This window comes from Parasteatoda tepidariorum, chromosome 9 (assembly GCF_982258835.1).
Source record: "Parasteatoda tepidariorum strain Cologne lab strain chromosome 9, Ptep-v5.0, whole genome shotgun sequence".
Classification (NCBI taxonomy): domain Eukaryota; kingdom Metazoa; phylum Arthropoda; class Arachnida; order Araneae; family Theridiidae; genus Parasteatoda; species Parasteatoda tepidariorum.
The window spans coordinates 69183634-69207478 of NC_141763.1; the positions used below are offsets into that span (position 1 = coordinate 69183634).

The 23845-nt window shown below is 28.3% G+C and overlaps 2 protein-coding genes across 2 annotated transcripts in view; one reads left to right on the plus strand and one right to left on the minus strand.

The window, feature by feature from the left end:
* Positions 1-13628, minus strand: part of LOC107437238 (cysteine-rich venom protein LEI1) — a 44206-nt gene extending 30578 nt beyond the window's left edge. Inside the window, exon 1 of the mRNA XM_087152071.1 lies at positions 13233-13628. The gene's annotated coding sequence lies outside the window, so the exon portion shown is untranslated. The remainder of the gene's footprint in view (positions 1-13232) is intronic.
* A 4252-nt stretch (positions 13629-17880) lies between these two features.
* LOC107437240 (uncharacterized) lies at positions 17881-23644 on the plus strand. The gene is made up of 4 exons (XM_016049171.4): positions 17881-18088; positions 20565-20849; positions 21877-22029; positions 23520-23644. The coding sequence occupies exons 1-3, from the start codon at positions 18074-18076 to the stop codon at positions 22009-22011; spliced, it is 435 nt and encodes a 144-aa protein (XP_015904657.1). The 5' UTR covers positions 17881-18073; the 3' UTR covers positions 22012-22029; positions 23520-23644.
* Positions 23645-23845: the final 201 nt, after the last annotated feature.

Below are 23845 nucleotides of genomic sequence, written 5' to 3' on the forward strand. Positions count from 1 at the left end.
TAAAAGCTTGATAATATAGATATGATCATTTTTTTTTTGTTTTGGTTTTTTGAACAATGGATGAAAAAGAATAATAAAATGGTGAATTAGTTTTTGTAGAATTTTGCGTTATTTTCTTTTGTAAAAGGTTACGACTGACAGTATTCACAAGAAATTTTTGAATATATGCTTAAAAATAATGAAATAAATATTAAGATTAGCAGTTCAATACGAAAATTGTATAATTAATACCAAATATAATAATATAACTAAATTAAAAACGAAATTTCTTAAAGAGAATTCTTAAGAAATTTTTTTTAGATAAAACTTTTGAATAAATGTTTTAGAACGATAAGTATGAATTGGGATTAACATATTTAAAATTAAAGTTTGTTTCTTTTAAAATAATTTTTCTCATATTTTTCTATTACTCAAATGCAAAATTTTATTATTCATTCTAGATACTTAGATAAAGATGATTCTAATGAATTTAGTACAAGTGGAAACAATTAAAAAAATCCAGTTAATACGAAATATTTATGATTTATATACAATTTTAATACAATAATCTATCAAAATAAAGTGCAAGAATTCCTAGCAAAATAAATTTCCAAAGATGTTCAAATTATATTTCGGTTTGTGTTTAAAAATAATAAAATTTGAATTAAAGCAACGTTATCAATTAAATCATTTCCAAAATAAAATTAATTTTAACTTATTTTATAGAATGATTTTAAAAACACGAGCTAATTTTTTTTCTTCTTAAAAACATGCAACCTACATCATACAATTTTGTTAATAGTAGTTATATTTTATCAACTTATTTAGTATAAGCGGGAGTTTAAATTGATGATTTGATTGATTAATGATTTATTTGATAATTTAAATTGAGTGATAATTATTTGACATATATTGACTCCTGTCGATAAATATCAAATAATTTATTAGATGTAGTTAAAATTAGTTTATCCACTTAACCTTAAAGTACGAGAAAACGCTGTTTTTATGTTTTGTATTAGATGTGTGTTAAAGTACATTGTAAAACGCAATAAAGCACCAGCACTTTCATCATCTGTAAAATCAATTTTATTGTAATATCCATTTTCACCGTAAATATTATACCTTAATTTTTACAGTAATATTTATTTAATTAGAATGATTCAGTGATTTTGCGATAGTTTTTACGCTAAAAATTACGATATAACAGATTTATTTTTCCATGACATTTTTCGGTAAAAATGAATTTAATATTTTTAAAAAAGGATAATTCTAGTTACTTAAAAGCAAAATCTACTGTATTTCAACCATTTATTTGGTTATCTTTCCGTTCATATGGTAACGATTTACCGCAAATTTTAGTTTTCAAAATTATAGTTTTTTTTTACTACACGTTCAGTAAAAAATACAAAACGGAAATTTTATCGATTAAATGGTTTTTATGCCATGGTCTATACCAAATTTTAACACATTTCCCAAATTTTATCACATATTACAAAACCATACTTTATTGTTAATTTTACCAAACTCAGTACCAGAACGCTTCAGTAAAAATTATCTAGCTTTTTGGTTTTTTCCATAGTACCAGAAATACGGTCTATATTTACCATATTTCGGTAGCTATAACAATAAATTTTTTTTAGCGTAAACCTCATATTTATCAATATTTCATAATAAAACAATAGATTAATAACAACGCAGAAAAAAAATTTCAAGTTAACTTTGATTAATATAACTTAAATGCAACAGAAAAAAATTGGTTAGAATTTAACAAAAATTGCTCCGTAACTTTAACAGAATTCTTGCAACATAATTAATTATGGAAAATCTACACCGATACTACCACTACTACCAGTCTACACCGATTATCTTATGTAATAGCTAACTTTGTCATTCCCAAGTCTTGAATAATTCAAGGACTGTCTTAAATGACTTTTTGCAAACGTAACTAGCATTGAAATATTCGCAAATTAGAATTGGGCGTGACGTAAAAATGATGTATCCGACACCTTCCCTTGAATACAAAATATGATTTTAGTTAAACTCGTTTCCTCAGTTTCCGTCCTCGATTCTAAAAGCTATTAGATATAATTTAATACCAAAAACTTTTTATTTGTTTGTAAACATCGATGGAACAAATTTTACGTAATAATTTCAGCTGCCTTTCGAATAAGCGCTTAAAAGTTAGTTATTGACAAAAATTTTGCACTAAATTATAAATAATATGCACTTTGAATAAAAAAAGTTATACTACAAACTCTTAAAAAGCGATGGTTGAGCAATTACACTAGGAGCAATTTTGAATACTATTCAGATAAGCGAAGATATTTTTGTGTTTTTTTTTCTTGAAACTAGCGGGAAACACAATAGCAAAAATTAACAAATTCGTCAGACAATTTCTTTGTACTATATAGAAATATTTTCGGCAATGCTGGGACGAAGGTACTAGTGTATAGTACCACAAGTACTTCGGCATTGACGAAGACACTACTGTACACTGTAAGAAATTCCACCTCAAATTACGTAAAAAGTACCGGTAACTCAGGGGTCTGGTACTTTTTACAGCAAAATCCATTTTTAATGGAACATGTTATGGAATGAAAAATCTAATATACTGTAAAATTTATGGCATAATATTTTGCGGTAAAAATAAATTTTACAATGAAATAGATTTTACGGATACTGTAACCTAAGTGCTTGTACTTTATACTGTAATTAGGTCCCGAATTTTTACATGGGGAGTGCTGTAACGAATTATATAGTACAACAAGTACTTCGGTATTGTAACAAACCGAAAGCTATTCTAATTATTATTTTTGTACATATTACTTTTTTTTCTATTTTCACTTATTACTTGTTTCAAATATGGATACTATTCATTATAATTTGATGCCAGTTTAAATCAAAATTCTCATGGTTTAGTTTGAAGATTTACAGTGCGATAATTCGAACATTTTGCACTTTAAATGTGATATGAAAAATTCATAACTGTATGCATGTTGTTTCACTAGAAGCTAATAATAAATATGAACTGTAGTTTGAGATCGTTATGATAATACAAGACAACTATCGATTTCTAAAATGAAATGAATTTTTTTTATTGCAAAAAATATCTATTTTACGGAGGATTTTAATAATTACATGTAATTATTAATTTAATAGTGTGTGTTTCTTTATTAATATTTTTTAAGTGAATACATTTTATTCTAGGAGAATAATTTATTTTTGAGTGTAAAACATTTGTTATGGATGCAAATCATTTTATTATTAAGTTAATTAAATCTGAAAAAAGTGTGAATAATTAATTTTAGAATACCATTGATGCCAATTAAATATGCTTATTGTAATAGCAAAAGAATTAAACCGTTTTTTAGATTACATTTAAAGTGTAACAATTTGAACTTTTTGTACTAAAACATTCAATTTATCGCTATATCAATGAGCATGCTTTTTTTTTATTCTATTCAATTTTTTTACCGAATATTAACATTAATTATAAATATAGAAAAAAAAACTATTTAGCTTCCTTCTACATTTTGATTAATTATTTTGCATGGTTAAAGATACTAGGGTGTCCAAAAAATTTTCAAATGTTAACTCATTTAAATCAGCTTTGACAAAATGGTTTAATGTTAAATAAGTATTAATCTAGTTGAGAATAATTTGAGGAAAATTAAATTTCTTTTGCTGCGTAATAACGAAAGAACAATCCTTTGTTCCTGGAAAAAAGTTGTTAAACTAAATATATGTCAAAAACAGTTTCTACGAAAAACAATAAAATTGATAATTATGCAAAGTAGAGGTTTATTATGAACTTGAGAATGATGAATTTCATGAAGAATAATTTTTTACACTGAAATATATTAATATTTTATCTTTAGCTGCTTTTATAACACAAAATTAGATTCCGTTAATCATAATTTTCAAATTAAGAACTGAAGGCACGTAAAAACTTAAGCTTAGCTTTATTTCTTATCTTAATATAATGTCACTAAAACTTGACACTTGACCACGAGACATCCTGTGTCTTGTGAGAATTACCAAAGGGGTTTCAATTTTTAATAACGCTCATAAAATGAGTTTAACATCTATTTTTTTCTCTACAGGTGCAACTTTGAATTTCAAATGATAAAAATAAATAGGTAAATTTTGCAAAAATAAGAATGGAAAATAACTTTTTTAATATTTTTTTATTTTTATTATCAGAGATGTAAATCACTGGTTTTCCTATTTCTTTATTTTTCATTTTATTTCATCACTGTCGTTGAATAGCCGATTTTGAGTTTACCTCAATCAATGTTAAACTCCGTAGCTCTTTTAATTCTGAAAGAAATCTGGAAGACAAGGGAACTCCTAGATCAAATATTGAGTCAAACTAACCTTCGTGGAGGACTTTTTGATTAGAACTAATCCGCATTTGCATTACATGAAGAGGAAAACCAAAAAAAAAACCTCTTACCATTAACCCGACGGTTAGGAGATTCTTAAACATCGACCATTAAGGATATTTTACGTCAGCACTGTGGTCAGTGCGAGCCGGGAGCAGAATTCGTATCAACCAACCACTGCTGTGATTTGAACCTAGGTCACCTCATCAGGAGGTGAACGCCTCATATCCTTATTTTATTTTATTTTATAACTGTCGTTGAACAGCCGAAATTTTTATTTTATTTAGGACTACCAATATTCAATTCCGTAACCTTGTAATTTTGAACCCAATTCAGAAAACAATGGAACTCCTGGATCAAATATTAGGAGAAGTGTGCCTTTTGGAGGACTTTTAGATGGAACTAACCCGCATTTGCGTTACACAGAGAGGAAAACCACAGATAATCTCCCACAGTCAGCCGCAAGGGGATTCCAACTCATGATTCGTCTACCACTGAATATATTTTACTTCAGCATTGTGGTCGGTGTGAGCCAGGTGAATTCTGATTCGACCAGCCATTGCTGCTATTTGAACCCCGGTCATCTTATTGGGAGGCGAGCGTTCTATCCCCTTTATTTTTTGATCATAAATTACAACCTAAAAGTTGCTAAAAAATTTGTTCCTAAAAAATATTTTTACTAAAATAGAAAATTCCAAAGAAGTAGTTTGAAAAAAAAATCTTCATTTATATTTAAATATTTATCAATAATTGATTTTGTAAATTAAAAAGAAATTCATTAATGAATAACTTTTGCTCTTAGATCTAAATAACTGCAAAAAAGTACAAATTTAAAAAATTAATCTTTAGAAATGAGGCATGTTTGCAAGATTTTACCTTTTACGTGGTGTTTCATGCTATATTTTATAACCATAAAATATTACTATGCTCATTATAATATTTTTCATTTATTTTGACCTAAATTAATGCAAAATAATAAAAGAAATATGAAAAATACGTTTAATAAAGACTTTGCGTAAAAGGGTTAAAAAGAAGTTGAATTGGACCATACTGTTAAAATTGAACCTTAGAATCGAATAATCAAGTTAAAGATGGCTTTCCGAATATTATGGTTCAATTTTGTACAGTATTAAAAATGCATCAAATTTGAAAAGTATTGTAGTTCTACACAATTTAAAATTTCTAGCAAAGCAACTAACAAGATAACATAAACTGTTTATGAGACATAATTTCAGTGTTCCAGAACAATGTTAGGCAATATCTGGAGGCCAAAATATCACCTGAACAAAATACTACGCCGATAAAATATCGCTTGAAAGAAGAATCATAACAATCATGCCAAATTATCATAGCAAAATTTTAAAAATAAGAACTTAAAATATAACAAAAAATATCTGGCGAATGAAACGAAAGAAACGTGATTAGAAAGTAAAAGGATTTGAATGTAATTACAATTTGAATACTTAGAATGTATTTAATGCGCACACATTCCCTAGGTCGCAATATCCACAATAAAAAAGACAAGACTTTCAATCAGGCTTTGAAAAAGCATTATTCTTAAATCGTGACGCATTATTATATTATAATAATATGTCATTATTGATAATTATTGATTAATGAGTGGTATAATCGCTTATTAATATTTTAGACTTTAAAAATTTCAACAAAATTATAATAGCGTCTTGTATGAAAAACAGGCAAATGTTTTGTAGCTCTAAGGCTACGTATGCAAATCTTATCCCATTTATGGGAGTGCTACGAAAGCTGCAGAGCACAACCCCGTGGCAAATTCCACAAGGATTGAAGTAAAACATGTTGATAAAAATAAACCATATCAAGATTTGAATACATGATTCTAAATTAATTTTCTTATTCCATAAATTTAAATTATATTACTAAATAATTGCATTAATTTTATTTATAATACTAAATAATAGTATTCATTTAATTTATATTACTATAATATTAATAAAGAATTAATAGTAAAATATGAATTGTCAAAATTAAATAATTATAATTTTGTAAGACCTGATTAAAAATTTGTCCCTTTACACGGTATTTGAATGTTTATATATCTGAGTGAATGTGTATTTTACAGTTAAAAATTGTTCCAAAATTTTGCTTATTTTAGAAAGTAAAATAATGTTCGAAATTCTTTTACTTTCTAAAAGAAGATGAGTGAGTTCAGTTTTTTTTTCTTCCTTTTAATTGTTCAACATCTTTCATTTTTAGTACTTGATTTAAAATCTTGCCCAGACGATATTTTGCGCACGGGACATTTTATCGATTACATTATTACGGGACACCATTTCGGTATCGATATTTTGTCCAAATATCAACTTCGAGCTCATTTTTGGTGAAATGAATCCAGAAAATTTATAATTTAATTATATTTTGAATCTGATGCAGCTTCAAATATTTTAATTTAGTATGGCATGAAAGAAATTAATAACTTTTTAAAGTTTTTAATAAATACTATGAGTAGGCTAAAAATTCAAAAGATATGCAACAGAAAGAGAAGAAATATAGCAGAGTGAATGATGACGCTTACATTATTTATAGTTTTAAGCTAATATGCCCACAAAGACTATTCAATTAAACAAAATCTAATTAATTTTATTTTAATTAGCATGGATTTTTAAAGAAAAATGCTTGCAAAAGGAATTTAAAAGGCTGAGTCCAGTAAAATATTCTATGTGTGTACTTCATATTCATCACCTAAGATATATTTTTTTATTTTACTTATCGCACGAAATCAAAATAATATTTATGATCATATCTTGTGAAACGTTACAATTAATATACTGTTTATAAAAAAAATAGCTCTTGCGAGAAGGGTTTTTAAATCAACCTATTTTAACTCATGAAAGACACATCGCAAAGAGTAAAATTAAGAAGTTTTTATTATTACTTATAATGAACTAATCGTATAAAATATTCAAACAGTACGTGTTTCTTTCATTTGGTGGCTGTTACAAATAAATGATCGTGGTTTTGGTTAAATTTAATTACATTTGAACTCAATTAATTACGCAGTATTATAACGCAAAATAAATATTTCAAACAAAAGTTCTTTAATCACCTGTAGCTTTTCTGGCTGCAGGTGATTAAAAACCGAAGCAATTAACTCAGGATAATTAATCATGAACTCGATGATACTTAATCAAATCAAATGCTAATTATTATTCAAACAGAGTTGCAATCTCAATGATTTATTGATTTCATAAGTATTAGGTTGTCATATCAAAGAAAAAACAGTGCGGTAAAAACTACTAGAATATGGTTAAATTTACCGTGTTTCTGGATCTATGAGATTCCAGAACGTCTTTCTGGATCTTTTTGGAATATTATCATGCCACTGATTCGGTAAAATTTGCTTTTTATTTTTGTATTTTTTAGTAAATGTGTGGTTATAGGAACTATAATTTTGAAAACCGGAATTTAGGGTAAACCCTTACTATATGAGCGAAAAAATTTCCAAATAACTGGAAACATTTCCAAATGAATAGTTTAAATACCGTATATTTTAGTTTTATTAAACAGAATTAGGTTTGTTCATTTTTTTAATCAAAAATATTACTTTTAATATGGTAATTTAACTGGAATTTTTTTCTCTCAAAAGCAAATTTAACAGAATAAATAGTTTTATACCCTGCTCTAAGGGCATTATGATAAAATTACCAAATTTTACCACAGTTACAAAATTTTATCACATATTATAAAACCATATTTTATAGATAATTTTACCAAAATCATTACCAAAGCTGTTTGGTAAAAGTTATTGAGGTTTTTGATGTTCCTATAGAGCTGGAAACACGGTAAATTTTACCATATCCTGGTAATTTTGATATACTTTTTCTCAGTATACGAATAGCATTCTACAAAATTTTCATCTAGAGGAGAACTATTAATAACCTACCATTTTAAGTAATAAACATAAACTTAATTCATGAAAGTTTAAAAATAGTATATAATGTATTAGGAAGCTTTTTTTAAAAAAAAATGCCTGCATATAGAATTACTGCAATATTAATTATATAACAAATATTATTCACTTCTTGATTGTTTACGTTAGTTTTATTGTAGATTAGAAAAATATAACTCATCAACTCAAACTTTCTAATGAAACAGAAACAAGCTCTAGCTAAAATAAACAGGATGTTAATATTTTATTTAACCATAATCTTCTTTTATTTTTCGAAGTAGAAAAGTATTTTTCTAGTATTTTCAAATGCATTAAAGAATATATCTCAATGAAAGAAAAACGATTCCTTGAATCATGTTTTTCGATATATGAATCATATTTTTTGGCCTATAACGATGCTACTAAAACTTGCCGATGTTTATTTCGATACCAGTGAATGAATCATCAAATCGTGTATCAAGCGTTTGTTCAGAAGCAGAGTGGACGAAAACAGAGAATGCATAAAATCATGCGAATTGAAAGAAATAACAGGCGGAGAAAATTTTATGTTTAATCAGATTGACTAAACTTCAGACATAATTGGGTTAGTTTTCAAAATGGTGAGGCATTTAAAGAAAATTTTCTTAAAAAATTAAACATTCGAATTACTACTCATAAAAATTTCATCTGCTACCGGACTTATTGTGTCTGTATATTGTTGCAATTTCATCCCGTTCAAAAATTGGACCCCTTCTATGCTGTAACGGATTTCTTATAGAAATCATGCGGTTCATATAGCCATATAGTTTTAAAAGTTGTTCAAAATATGAAGCTAATTTTTGCTTCGAATATAATTGTACAGTAAAAATACATGAGCCGCGATGGCTCAGGGGCGTTCGCCTTCCAATGAGGTGAACCGGGGCTCGATCCCAGCGATGGCTGGTCGATACGATTGCCGCAATCGGTTTGCACCGACCACAGTGCTGACGTGAAATATCCTCACTAGTAGACGGATCATGGGTTAGCGTCCTCTTGTCGTCGGGCTAACCGTGGGAGGTTCTCGTGGTCTTCCTCTCCATGTAACGCAAATGCGGGTTACTTCCATCAAAAAGTCCTCCACGAAGTCAAATTTCTTGAGCCAGGAGTTCCCTTGTCTTCTAAATTGGGTTCAAAATTACAAGGCTACGGAGTTGAACATCAGTAGTCGTAAACCCAAAAATTGGATCTGCTGTTCAACGACGGTTATAAAAAAAATAATAATACATTATTAAAAATAAGGAATACATTATTTTCCTTCATTTCAACTGATGGGCTTTTCTTTCCTGTCATTTTTAAATGCATTAAAGAATTTATCTAACGGAAAGAATAACGATATCCTTAATCATATTTTTCGATTACAGATACACAAATGCGTGAGATATTCGACCTGTTGTGACGTTAATAAAACTTTGCGTTAATAAAACTTTGATTATTTCGATACCAGTATATGAATCATCAAGTCGCGCATCAGGCTTTTGTTCAGAAGCAAATTTACGAAAATAGAGAATACAATCAGCATTAATTTAAAGAAATATCAGATCTTATCAGAAGAAGGAAATTTTATGTTTAATCGCACAGAATAACTTTTGACTTAATTGGGCCATTTTCAAGATGGATTGAGAAAAAAGAATATAAAGAATTATTTGAATCTGCATCGTGTTCTTCTCAGTTACCAAAGTTCAAAAGAATTTAAATATTAAAAAAGTTACTGGAAACACAGTAAACAGTTTACACTCTAGTTAAATTTACAGTGTAAATCACGAAAACGCTAAATTATACTGGGCTTTTCCTTAAATTATATATGAAAATGAGGATTAATGAATTTTAGGTAACTAAGAGGAAATAGGTAACAGAAGGGGAAGGCTGGCTGTAGAGCTAAATTTTAAATGTTCTTGAATTGCAAATTACTAAACTTCAGGGACACGAATATCATACCTACCTATAATTATTTTAATATAAACTCAATATTTGAGGAAATATTAAATTAAAAGTCAATAAATAATGCTACCATGAACATGCAGCAGCGAGGAAGAGTAACAGAAACTGCAATTCAATTTACTTGGATGGGCTCAATCAGTGCCCCCCCCCCAAGCTCCTGGGCGCATTCATCCCCCCCCCCCCCAAAAAAAAATTTGCTAACTTCCCCCTTCCATGTTAGCTAGTTCGAAATAGTGCTACGTTGCTTCTTTTATTTATGTACTTAAAAAAAAATTCTCTCGTCTAAATCCCCCCCCAAACTGTTCGTTTTATTTAGTGTAAAAATCTCCCCCAAGCTTTAAGTGGGCGCATCGTGCGCCCACCTTCCACCCTGATGGGGGCCCCTGGGTTCAATTATATACATAAAACTGAAAAACGTAATTTGATTTTACTATTAAAAAATCAAATGAAAATAACAATAAATTTAAAAAAATTATGCAAAACAATCAATTTAAAAACATTATGCTAGCAACAGAGTAAAAAGTGAATAAAACTTCCTTACCTTTATAAAGTTTCATTTTCTTACAATAACGGTAAATATAACGAATATTTTTAAAATCGCTGCCTTATCCAAATATAGACTATCCAAAGGGCCATTAGTCGCATTTTTGAAAACTCAACAGAAATAATATAATACAATAATTATGGTAACGAAGTGAAAAAAATTTTGGGACAATGTGTGATTTTTATTCAAGAGAAGTTTTAAAACTGTATAATAAATAAGCTGTTCTGTATATTACATAGAATAAAATTTTCCCAACTAGATAAATTAAAATAATTACTTGCTCTTAAAACGAAAGTAAAGCACTTTGTTAGACGATGAAATGAAGAATGACTTTTCCTATTAAACTATAGAGTTTGGCACTGATTCGATTTTTCCAAATATTCTTTCGAATCACTGCATTTAGTCGGAAATCCAATCTTTGAATCAATGGATATGATGGTAAATTCAAATCACTTGATTCGGATTACTTAGATCCAAACACTTTTTTTTTAAAGATGAAATTTTTAAATTACAATCATTTTTAATTGCTTTCAGTTTAAAAATATATTTATTTCTAATCATTTATTTCTCATACATTTATTTCTAATCGATAGATATGTAATATAAAACTGAAAACTTTCTAAAAACTGTAGAATTCTCAGACTCAACAGCCAAATAGAAATTCAAATTCGAATACTAGTTTTTTAGTGAGTGAAGGACAATATTAATCGATGAACAATATTAATTTATGTTTATTTATGAAATAATGCTGCGAAAATATAAAAAATGTGTTAATGCAATTCGAATCAACTAATCTGAAGCGATTCATTTGAATCAGGTACTTCAGAAAATTTTCAGTAAACTAATTCAATTGATTCGAATCTCGTTGAAGACTCGATTTGCCCAACTGACAATAGTGGTTCGATTCTGATTAAGATTCTTAGATATGATTCGAATCAATAGTCCAAATCACTTCAGTGAACTGATTCGATTGATTTGAATCAACGATGGTGATTCTTTTGACCAAATTTTACCCTCAATAGGGAACCACTGTGATAATAGACCAAACTAGCTCAACCACGACTAAGATGCACCAGTGCTATAGTATGTGACTAAAGTTATTTGAATCATGTTGAGAATTCATTTTATCCTATTCTTCTTCAAACTTTAAATTAGCTCTTAGATACACCGCTCTTATAGTATATGACGAATGATGCAAATCAGTGGTACGTATCACTTCAGCGATACAAATCACTTCTGTTATAGTATATGACGAAGGATGCAAATCAGTGGTACGTATCACTTCAGCGATACAAATCACTTCTGTTATAGAATATGACGAAGGATGCAAATCAGTGGCACGTATCACTTCAGCGATACAAATCACTTCTGTTATAGTATATGACGAAGAATGCAAATCAGTGGTACGTATCACTTCAGTCATACAAATCACTTCAGTGAACTGACTCGAATCACGTTGATGATTCGTTTTTACCAATTCTATATCAAATCTTCCATTGACTCTTAGATGCTCCGGTGTTAGTATGTAACTTTGTGTACTTCTGACTATATATCTCCCCCATGTTAGTACAAGGGAGATGGGATCACAGGGGTCAAATTCATTACTATCGCTTAACCGGAGACAGAATTGTGTGTAATTGCATAAATAAAAAATAAATTTATGTTTGAAACACATGCAAAAAATTAATCATAGCTGCGACATTAAAAATAATAGGTCTTAAAGATGTTCTGGAGTCATCTCCCTTGTTAAGCCATGAAAAATTATCGAACTACAAGTTTCCTATTTATTAAGCCTCTAATTAATATTTTTTAATTAACATCATTTTATTATTAAAAATTCTTTTATACAGCTCACTAGTCATATTTTAATTTTTAAGGTTTTGCGAATTTTTAAAATTTATTCAAAGGTTCTACTGGTACTTAGGTTAAAATTTTAAAAATATTTAAAAACCTTAGAAATTAAAATATGGTAGCTAATCTCCCTTAAAAGACATTTTAATAAAAAGTACGGAAGAAAAATATTCCAAAATATTAATTAATGAATAATAGGTTATAATTAGGTATACTGAATAATTAGATTTTCATACAATACTCCATGGGTTAACATGGAAGACGGTAGAAGTAGAATTTAACTCCAAGACACTTTTATTTCCAAAAAAAATGAAATTAAAGTGGTTTAAAGGCTTTGGAAACCAACAAGTAATCAAATCGACGATGAGCCAGTTTTTGGCAATCGGAATTTACCAAATACACAAATATTAAATAAATGGTTTACACGAAAATTACATCATTCCACTATGCGCTAGAAATGTTTACTTTTTTGAGTCATCAAATATTTTAAAATAAATAGAAAATTTAATTGAATTTATTTTTTTTAAAAAAATAACATTATTAGCTAGTGAACTAAGAATAATTTCTAACTCAAAAGGAAAGCAGAAATTACCTGAGTTTGGAGTTACGTGAGCCTCAATCGAAAATCCGTCCACACTTCATTAAAAATCCACTATAGTGTAATTTATGCTCAAGCCACTCAAGCTGCGTTAGGTACCACAACAAACTTCGCAACAAGATGACCCATTTCAGCCACTTAAAATGCTAATTAACTGTCCGATTTAACCTTGGCTTAGTACTGGACAGAGGCTGGAAGACAGTTGACACCCAGACTAGTTAGTCAGTTAATCCCAGCTTTGTTTTCGTGGAAGGAAAAAACACATCATCAACTCCACCGTTTTCATCTGAAAGCACAATTAAGTTGGGAATCTGGCTCAATTGCTGGAACTCCTCCCCAAAATGGCGCATTCTAAATGATGATTGACGGGGCCCCAATATCATCTTCTTCTTCTCTGAGGATTTGCATCTTCTTCTCTTCGTCGGCACTTGAAGAATATTAATGGGACTCGGTTAAATGCGAAAGTGGTACTTTGGGGTCGCAGAGATATCAAAGGGCTCTCCGTCTGTCCAGGAATAGAGGTCAAGGGACAAAGATTGTTTAATTGAAAAAGAAAACAAACAGTTGGAAGATTTGTTTGTCGAGTTGATGGTCTCTGTCTGATTCAGTGATGAATTTTCTAAGAAAGAAGAAAGGAAAGCAAGGATGGAGGTCAAGGGTTAATTTGTTTACGTAAAAAAAAGCAACATATTATTCAATATTTATTATTTTTTATGGATTTTTCTTACAGAGTATAAATATATCTTTAAAATATTAATTCCGATGACACGAGCAATAATGTACTAGTCTTTGTGCTTAGAAAAAGCAAAAAATTATTATTCTGATATGTGTAAACTTGTTAGCTGTAAGATTTCTATATAAGATCATAAATATTTCAATATTTATAAAACCATAATTATTTTATTCAATGTTACAGAAACCACGGTGAATTATTCTGAAAGTCTTATTATTTATAATTATTATATATTATATATATTATTATATATATTATTATATATATTATTATATATATTACTATATACATTATTATATATATTATTATATATATTAGCCATAATTCGATAATGGAGCTAAAAAGGACCTACTTTAAAGATGTAGCACTTTTTTGTCAGGGAAAAAAACTAATTATCATTTATGTCTAAATATCACAAAATGTTTGGAAAATTATAAGAAAGGATGTTTTTTTTTTTTTCTTCCAAAAAGATGTTACTAATGTTTCATTTTTGAGGATTATACATTCGAGTTCTCATAAAACATTATGCACGGTTTTGAGACAGCAAAAAAGGTTAATTTAATTCGTAATTTTAAACTAAAAAAGTTTTACGTAATATTTTGTTCAGCTAAAATAATGCTACAGTCTGGCATAAAAAAAAAAGCTTTACCTAAGGAAAAAGTGCTAAGTAACCTCCTCTTAGTGAATTTCACAGCCGAGTGCGTCCAGTGTTGACGGGAAGGTGGTAAGGGGGAAGAGACTTAAATGTTATCTAAACAAAATATCTTAAATTCAAATGAGGCTTTTACTTGAGACATATTTTTTTAAGCTCAGATCAAGGAAATCAAATTAAAGTTCATTTAAAAAGATATTACAGTTTTAAATGCAAAAAATACAATGTTTAACTAGTACCTCTTACTCATCAGACATTGTTATCAAACCGGATGAATTGGTTGTGAATTGAATTACATGTGACGAACAAAATGAATAAACATGTGACGTTGCACGTGCATTTTTTGTATGTTAAATTGAATCCAAGGGTATTAATATTTAAAAAAATATTTACCATTTATCTCTTATTCTTACTTACATTTTTTACATTGCTATTTCATAGCTATATCGACAAGTGAAGTTATATTTCTTGTGTATTTTTTATGCTGATCCGAATGTAACAAAATAACAAGGAATAAAGGAAATAGTTTAGAAGAAAAGTATAAATAAGCAAGTCAAAAATAATACTTTTTATACATAATATCCTTTGAAACTTTTCTATTATTAATCCAATTGACTCATGCTAAGTTTCAGTCGATTCATCATAAAAGTTACATATGAAGCAATAATTTACTTGCCTCAATAAAAATTTCAGATGCATAATTTAGAATAAATAACACATTATACTTTTCTTTCGTAAGAAAAAAAAAAAAAACATAATTTTTAAACCTACCGTCATAGAAAAAACAAACATCGGGAACAGTGTTCAGATTATCTGTAGATTGCTCTACTTAAGCTCTTTCATCCTTGCAATCCCTTCTCTCTTTCCTCCAAACCCTATATCCCAGATCGAGTAATTTTTTACCACTTGCTAAGAGGAGGTTACTTAATTATGTTTTAGAAGTCTCCGTCGCCATATGAAATAATGCTCTTTTGCAAATTATATGCTATTTTTGTAATTGCTGTGAGTTTGCAATAGTTACTTATGACTGTTAGGCCAAATTTAGCCTGTCTGTAACCATCGCTCTCTGTACTTATTCAGCAAATGGCGGAAAACGTCAAAGTAGAGTAAATACGTAGTTTTAGAAGAATGAAAAGTGCTTATAAACTAATTTTTTAATATTTAAAAACTTACTCCAATGCTGCATTATATGAGCCCATGCAAATTTGCAAAAACTGAGAATTAGGCAGTTATTTTGTATAATTTTCATCGAGGTAGGAAAATATTGACGATTCGGCGATTTTTATAAAACGTTTAATAACTTTTAAAGTAATTTAGTTTCCTTGTCTGTTTTAAAGCTCTGATAATTCTGACGGCATGATTAAAATGGTGAATGGTTTTAAAATTATAGCTTTGATAAAAGTGTAAGGCAATTAAACTGTGGCTTTTTGTATTTTCCATAGAGAAACAGCTTCGCAAAACCATGTTAAGACTTTGCAACTGAGCAGATATTTTTTTATGTCTGGGGTTTCGATGATTTTTGCGCTGATTTTAATGTACTAATTGGTTACACAAGAATTCGTCTAGTCCTCATCTTGCATTTGATTTTTTGAAGATTTTTATACTTCTGCACTTTGTCTAGCTTAAGGCTAGACCATGTGAAATAAGTCAACAGCAATAATAACAAGAATTCGCAAGCATAAGTTTTTGTTTGAGGACAGGGAATGTAGTGAAATATCTTAGTATTCATTTCAAATGAATAAAATTTTACCATGACAAAAATACACTAGTGTAGAAGATTTATTTTTTTCTCCTTTTGCCGGACTTTGAGAAAATAATTTTCTCAATCTGTTTTAGCAGCAATACGTGTAATAATTGTTCTAAATATTTTTGGTAACCAAAATTTATTTATTTAAAAAAAAATTGTAGTAATTGAAACACTTTTATGTACACTTGATTAACTCACCTTCATTTTTCATAATTTTTATGATGTATATTTTGCAAACGTATTGGCAGCTCTTAAAAAATCAGGTTTTTATTTTCAAAAATAAAAAATTAAGTTTTTAAGGTCTTCTTTAATTTTGTAATTTATACTACATCTCAACTTATTGAATCACTAATTAATATTTTTTTTATTAATATCACTTTATTATTAAAATATCTTTCATTCAGCTTAATCGCCATATTTTAATTTTTAATGTTTTAAATATTTTTATAATATTTTTATAATTTTTCAATCATTACCAAAGTAATAGTATCTTTGAACAAATTTTAAAAACTCTTAATAAAACCATAACAACAAAATACCATAACAAAATAAAAATTATAAAAATATTTAAAACCTTAAAAATTAAAATTTGGTAACTAAGCTTCGTAAAAGGCATTTTAATAAATGAAATGAAAGAAAAATATTCCGAAACAATAATTTGTCACATAATTATTATTAATTAGTATTGATACAATTGCTGTAGATTTTCTTTGACGAATTAATTTGTCAGATTACCGTGCCATAATTTAATTATCGCCACACAGTACCGTCAAAAAATTCTTGACATTAAACTCATGAAAAATCTTTACTTGTATTAAACTTGAAAAAAAAAATGATTTTAATAATTAATAGTAATAAATTATTATTAATTAATAAGACTAAATACTACATAAACTCTAAACATAATTTTTTTTCTTCTGACAGTTGCTTCTTCTTAATAAGAAGTCAAAAATAATTTATATTCCAACTACCAGATTTCACCTCTGCAAATTCCCTCTAGTCAAAATTACAATGTTTATTTCAAGGTAAAAAGAGATTCATACCTAGTTGATTACCCGTTGAATTACATTTTGCTCGGGTGAATGTTTTATAACTACCATCAACCCTATAATTGTAACTTGCAATAACAACAAATATCGTTTGCCATCAATAAAGAACAAACATCAAGTATTTTTCTTTTTTTCTCTCTCTCTCTCTTCTTTTTGAGCCTGAAGGTACCCAAGTGCAACAGAATTCTTTGTTCCATAACTGTCCACTATCATCGTCACACCTTTTTTAAAATCTTTTTCCTAATATCTATTCACCTATGGCCTTGAAATGTTCTTTTCTTCAGTTAAGTTGTAGCCATTTTCTTTTTTTTACACGAGGAACTTTCAATCTTCAAGGTCTCTTTGAGGATAGGATTGCTTATTTCTTTTTATTATTGTTTTCTTTTATTAATCAGCTTGAAGATCAGCGAAAAAACATCATTTTAAGATTATATTTTCGAACAGTAAAACAACAAAAAAAAAGGTGGCGGGGGAATACCGTGATTAGGCTTAGAAGTACCTCAGGGTTTAATTATTATACATAGTCCGTCTTGTAAATTTTAACACAAAAACCGGATTGCATTGACCTAAATCTAACTATATAAAGCCTTTCAATTTGGTAAAATTTATCAAAATCTTTTTTAGTCCCACCACCTAAAGAACATCAAATTAAACATGAACACCTTAGTGGTAAGTTTTGAATTAAATTGCCACAGCTCATTCATAGGCTCTTATGCTTTTTCTAATATTGAACATTTCGTTTTATAAATCTTATATATATAAAAAACTATATTTTTTATTATCATAAACTAACTATTTCACTAAAATTTATTAATTAGATAAAATTGTGAAATTTTTTTAAATATTTATTAATATGTTATATTTCTTAATATATTTTTGTTTTTCACTTGAAGCACAACTTTCCAATTTTCATTTCTAACTTTATTTTGTAATGGTTTTCCTAACAAAAATCTTATAGTAAATTAAATTGCCAATCTCATTTATAGCTAATTTTATGTTTGAGTATTTTGTCTTATAAATTTCTTGTTAAAGTATTTTATTCTTTTTTTAATTGTCATGTAAATTTGTGCATGAGACATTTTGCAAATACTTGTTAATTTATATTACCGTATAGATATATATTTTTATTTTCTGCTTAAATGTTTCTGTAAAAATTTCCTAATTTTCCTTTTTCTTTTTCCTTTCTTTTTAATTTTCTTTTCTTCTTTTTTTATCATTTAAAAAAGTTTTGCAAACACCGAGTTGTTTGAAAATTTTACAAAATTTTTTATTGAATATTTTAGTTCTTTTTTTCTGTGTAAATATCGTATTAAAAACTAAATTTCAGGGTCCGTACTGTTTTTAAAATACTTAGTAAACTCAGTAAATGAAAAAAGACATATATCATAAGTTCGTAAACACCAATTACGCTTAATATTTTTAAATAAATGTTTCTAGTTACTAATGAGATTTTGAATTTTTGATTTTAAAGTTAATTTAATTAAAAATTAATTTTTTTGCTATTTTGCAATACTAAAAGTAATTTTTGATTTTTATAAAGACTATACGAACCCTACTAAATTTATTGAAGACACATTTTTTTTTTTTAATTTATTTAAATTTACGGAATATCATTGTACCATACGGAATTTCTTTGCACCTTGTTTGCCAAGATCATTACAATCATATTTTGACTATATTCTCTTTATTAAAATTTTAGTAGTAAATTTAATTATTTTTGTTCAGTCCTAATCACTTACACGCTTTTTTAGATTAAGTATTTTGCTTCAAAAGTCCTAGACAAAATATTTTATTCCTTGTTCAGCTGTAATAGACTTTGCATGGAGGCATTTGAAGTTTTCATATTTTTTGTTGCAGATTTTATTTGGATTTCTTATTTTTCAATTATTGCTTTAAAAATTTTTCCGTCGTATTCATGGTTAAGAAAATGTTAATTTTTTCCCCTTATTGTTCTTCTCGAATTTAGTTATAATTTAATATCTTACTCCCAGACTTGGCAATGCTTTTGTGAATGTAACTTCGTTTTTGTTAGATTTAATAATTAAAAAAAAGAAAAAACTATAGCGAATATTACAAAAAACGCATTACTACAACTAGTTAAGAAAATGATAATAATAAAAGAGTTCAACAATTATAAAAAAGAGCTGCCTCTTTCAATTTCTTAACATATTATAATGAAATAAACAATAAAAAAATCCTATTTTACAAAGGATAAAGTTAATTAAAATTAATAATAACATTTTTTAATATTACTGCTTTAAGTTTTGACTTTGATTTTAAATCTTAAGTCAGAAAAAATAGTTTTCTGAAATTTAGTTATAACTTTTTATCAATTTATTGGTTTCATTCATAGTCCGAAAGTTTTTTTACTCGAAGTTATCGGAGTCCATTTCTTTAACATCATTTTTGTTTTTGATCCCATATTCCTCGAACAAACCTAAATTATTTAATTTTCTCTTACGACCTTTTTGCAATAGTTCTTCGACATTTTTAACTAATTATGGTCATTTTTAGTAATTTCTCATTCTTGCTTATTTTCATTTCTGTTTCATTAGACTTCATGAGGAATAACCCATTAAATGGAACTTATAGACCCTTAAACAACAAGCAATAACCCTCAAAACAAATAGACCTTCAAGACTAGATTCCCTAAGGAAGTCATTTTGACTGCTTTTTAGTTTCAATTAGGAAAACAATGATGTATATAATGACACAATTTCTTAGAAATTTGTGACTTTTTGTACAACATATAATTTTTTTTATTGGTAATATTTACTAACAACTTGTTATATAACTGTAAATAATGTAAAAAAAATATTAAAAATTGATTTTAAACTAATTTCTTTACACATTAGTTATTCTTTCACAATATAGGCATGTACTAAGTTTCAGTCTTTCTAGTGTTAAAAAGCTAACGTTGTGGTTCTACTATACAATAATTAAGTTACTATTTTATTTACTTTTATGATACATTGAGATGTTATTTAATTATGTACTATAATGACCTAAATTTGACCTAGTCTTACAGGGCTCTTCGGTTATTACAGCATGTAGTTTTCGAATATTATCGATTGCATTGGATGCTTATTTCCTTACACATCATTACTTCTTCAATTGCTCTCCTAAATGCAACATTATTTTACAGGTTGTCCTTTTGGCTCTCATGTGCTGTTCAGCAACGATGGCTGGCTATGGTCACCGTGCTAGTTATTACAGAACTGGATACAAGACACATTTAGGTGGAGCTCACTACGGATATGCACCAGTGAAATATGCTTCTTATGGACATGGCCTGACTTACAGCAAACCCGTATACAGACCTGTCGTCTATGCCCCTAAAGTCTATGCTCCTAAACCTATAGTCTATGCACCAAAAATAATTGCCAAACCTATTGCTCCAGTCTACGTTAAACCTGTGGCCCATCATATTGTAAGTATAAATCAAGAATTTTTCGATTCTTTCAACTACCTTTGTTCAACATTGTCTTAAAACAGCTTAGATTTTGTCACACAGCTCACGGAATTGGACACTCTACGCGCAGGATGTATCAGACAGAGCACACAGGGTGTATCACACGGAATACAAAATGCTTTTTAGAGCGCTGGCAACCGAAGTCGATTTCAGTAATTTTGTGCTTGTAGTATAAAGAAATAAAGGGCCGTTCTCTTTGAATGTGTTTCACGCACTTCCGATCACCGGTGAGGGAAAGTAAGAACCGGATTGGTGAAAAATATTTTCCCGCGAAAGTTTCACCAATCACGTTCTCGATTTCCCTTTACGTCTATCGAAAGTGAGTAAACCGCATTATCTGAGAATGGCTCTTAAGGCCCAATAACGGTAAGAAAACTTATAGATTGTCCTGAAAATGATGGATGATTTAAAAAATATATTAAAATACATGGAAGGGAGATGGAAATATACGGTTTGCTGCGTTCTGCTTAAGAAACTATTCATAAGTTCGTATCAAACTTGGAAATTAGTTACAAATCACCTTAACTGATGTAGGCTGATAACAGGATTTGATTAATCGATTCAAAAAAAAAAATCACGATTCTTCTCACAACTCAGCGCAAGTCTGAAGGATAATTTAACAAACGACTAGAGCAAATTTTTCTGTTGAAATAGCCTAAGATTCTACAGAAAACAGTGTTTGATGGTTTTTCAACCAGTAGCTTCTATCTGTTAGTGAAGCTAGCTTTACGACTAGTTTTGAAGCTACATTACAATAAATTGCTGCTTCAATGAACAGAACCCAGAAAACCGTTCATTTTTTTCATTTTTTAAACCGTTATTCATCTTCCTGACATCTTTCATTAAAACATTTTACAATCTATATTGCTACTATATAATAATATATTTAAATACCAATACTTACTGTAATATGGATAAAATAATTTAAATAACTCTTCAGTTATGAACTAAGGAAATTAATTTTTCATGCTTCTATTTTTATCAGGAACCTGTTGTTTACCACAGTAAACCAGCCTATGGTCTTGGAGGACACGCTTATGCTTACAAACCAGTCAGTTATGGACATGGTCATGGATATTATTCACACCCAATGGCATACAAAGGATACCATCATCATTAAAATAAATCATGGTACATGGTAAGTCATTTATCCCAGAATTAGGGAAACTTTTTTTTTTTACCTTTTCTTTATTTTGGAGTGAAAACTAACACTATCATCATTTGAAATATAGTGCACTTATCATTTGAAATATAGTGCAGATTTTTTTTTAAAATTTGCAATCAGAACTCAAACTCATTGTTAAAAATAACAGTAAATAGTTCCTGATTATACTATCTGTGAGTATCCAGGAAAAATAGTAAAATAATTTAGAATAGTTCGGGGTAAAATTTAAAAAAAAAAGCATATAGCTCTGTTAAACAAAGAGCAAAGGTAAATAAATTAGTAAACTATAATGAAAATTAGTTTGGAGTAGATCTTCTGTAGGATTTTTTTTATTTTTTTTTTACTTTTTATACAACATTTTTAGAAAATAATAAAAAAAATTCCATTTGGTTTTACATTTGAAGTTACTTTCCTACATAATTCTGTGTTTTTTAATAGAACTACGTGAAAATTATCTTGCAAAATTCACTTATTTTAAAAATTGGATATTCTGTTATGTATGCATATTTCAAAAATTGTTTTAAAATAGAAAATTTTAAACACCAAAAAAATTTAAGAAATTAAACATGATAAAAAGATTTTTAAAAATGAAACGTTTTTAAAATCGATTACTCAAAAAAAAAATAATAATAATAATAATAATAAATAGGAAGAAGAAGAATGAAATTATTTTCATTACATTTATAAAGTATCTTTTAAATAAATACCACTTATCAAAACTGCATTTCGGATTTAAAATAATTTCCTCTGAGTAATTTTAAGTTGAGCGAAATTTGGAACCAAATATTCATAGAATTCTTTAATGTTAAGGGAAATTTGCCTACAAAAGTTAAGCATACAGAAGAAATAACAGATTAACTATAAACGTTGCATAAATCAACTATAAATACAATTTTGTTTATTTTCTTCTGAGTAAAACTTTCGTGATATTTATCTACGCATCTTCATAGTATATTATCATTAAAATATACTTTTATTCTTATATACTATTTGAAGAAAGATGGGGCCAAAATAGCCTTGTTGGCAGGACGCTGGATTCACGTTCGGGAGAACGAGAGGTCAAATCCATCCGGCCGTAGTAAATTATGACTGGTGCGCGTGAAATCGTTTGAGTCATAGAGTCCTCCATGTTCCCATAACAAATAATACCTGTGAGGGTATTGATTTGGAGATCGATTGTTCTCTGGTTTAGATTACGATCTGTGGATTAGTGTGGATCTATAAATGGGCCCGCCCTACAAACGAATGTGACGTAAGGATGTGGCAGAGTCGAATTTTTGGCCTCAGATGGCGCCACTGGAAAACCAGAACAATGGCACCCCTTGCCTTCGACAAAAACAACATTTTATAAAAGATAATTAATATAAGTTAAATAATAGTTTTTAATAATTAATGTATTTTTTCCAAATGAATAAACATGCTGTTCGAAAAAAAAATATTAATTGTCTTCGTTTTCTATTTAGATAGTCAAAGGCAAACATCTGGAGCTTAAAGGGGATGTGTGCTAAGATTCCACCTAGTCCCCATTCAACATCATTCATTTCTTTTGTATAAACATCTTGAAAATAAACTTGTGTTCAAACATCAATTGTATTTCTTTTCTTTCTATCTCTATTCATTTTTCCAGCTGTTTAAGATAAATCAACTTTTACAGTATTTGCAAGAAGAAGAAAAATATGCAGTAGATCTCCGATTATCCGGATCGGAGCCGATTTGGATAATCAAAAAAATCTGAGTAATTAAAATTTTAAAAATTTAAAAAAAAAAAAGAAAAAAAAAAAAAAACAGC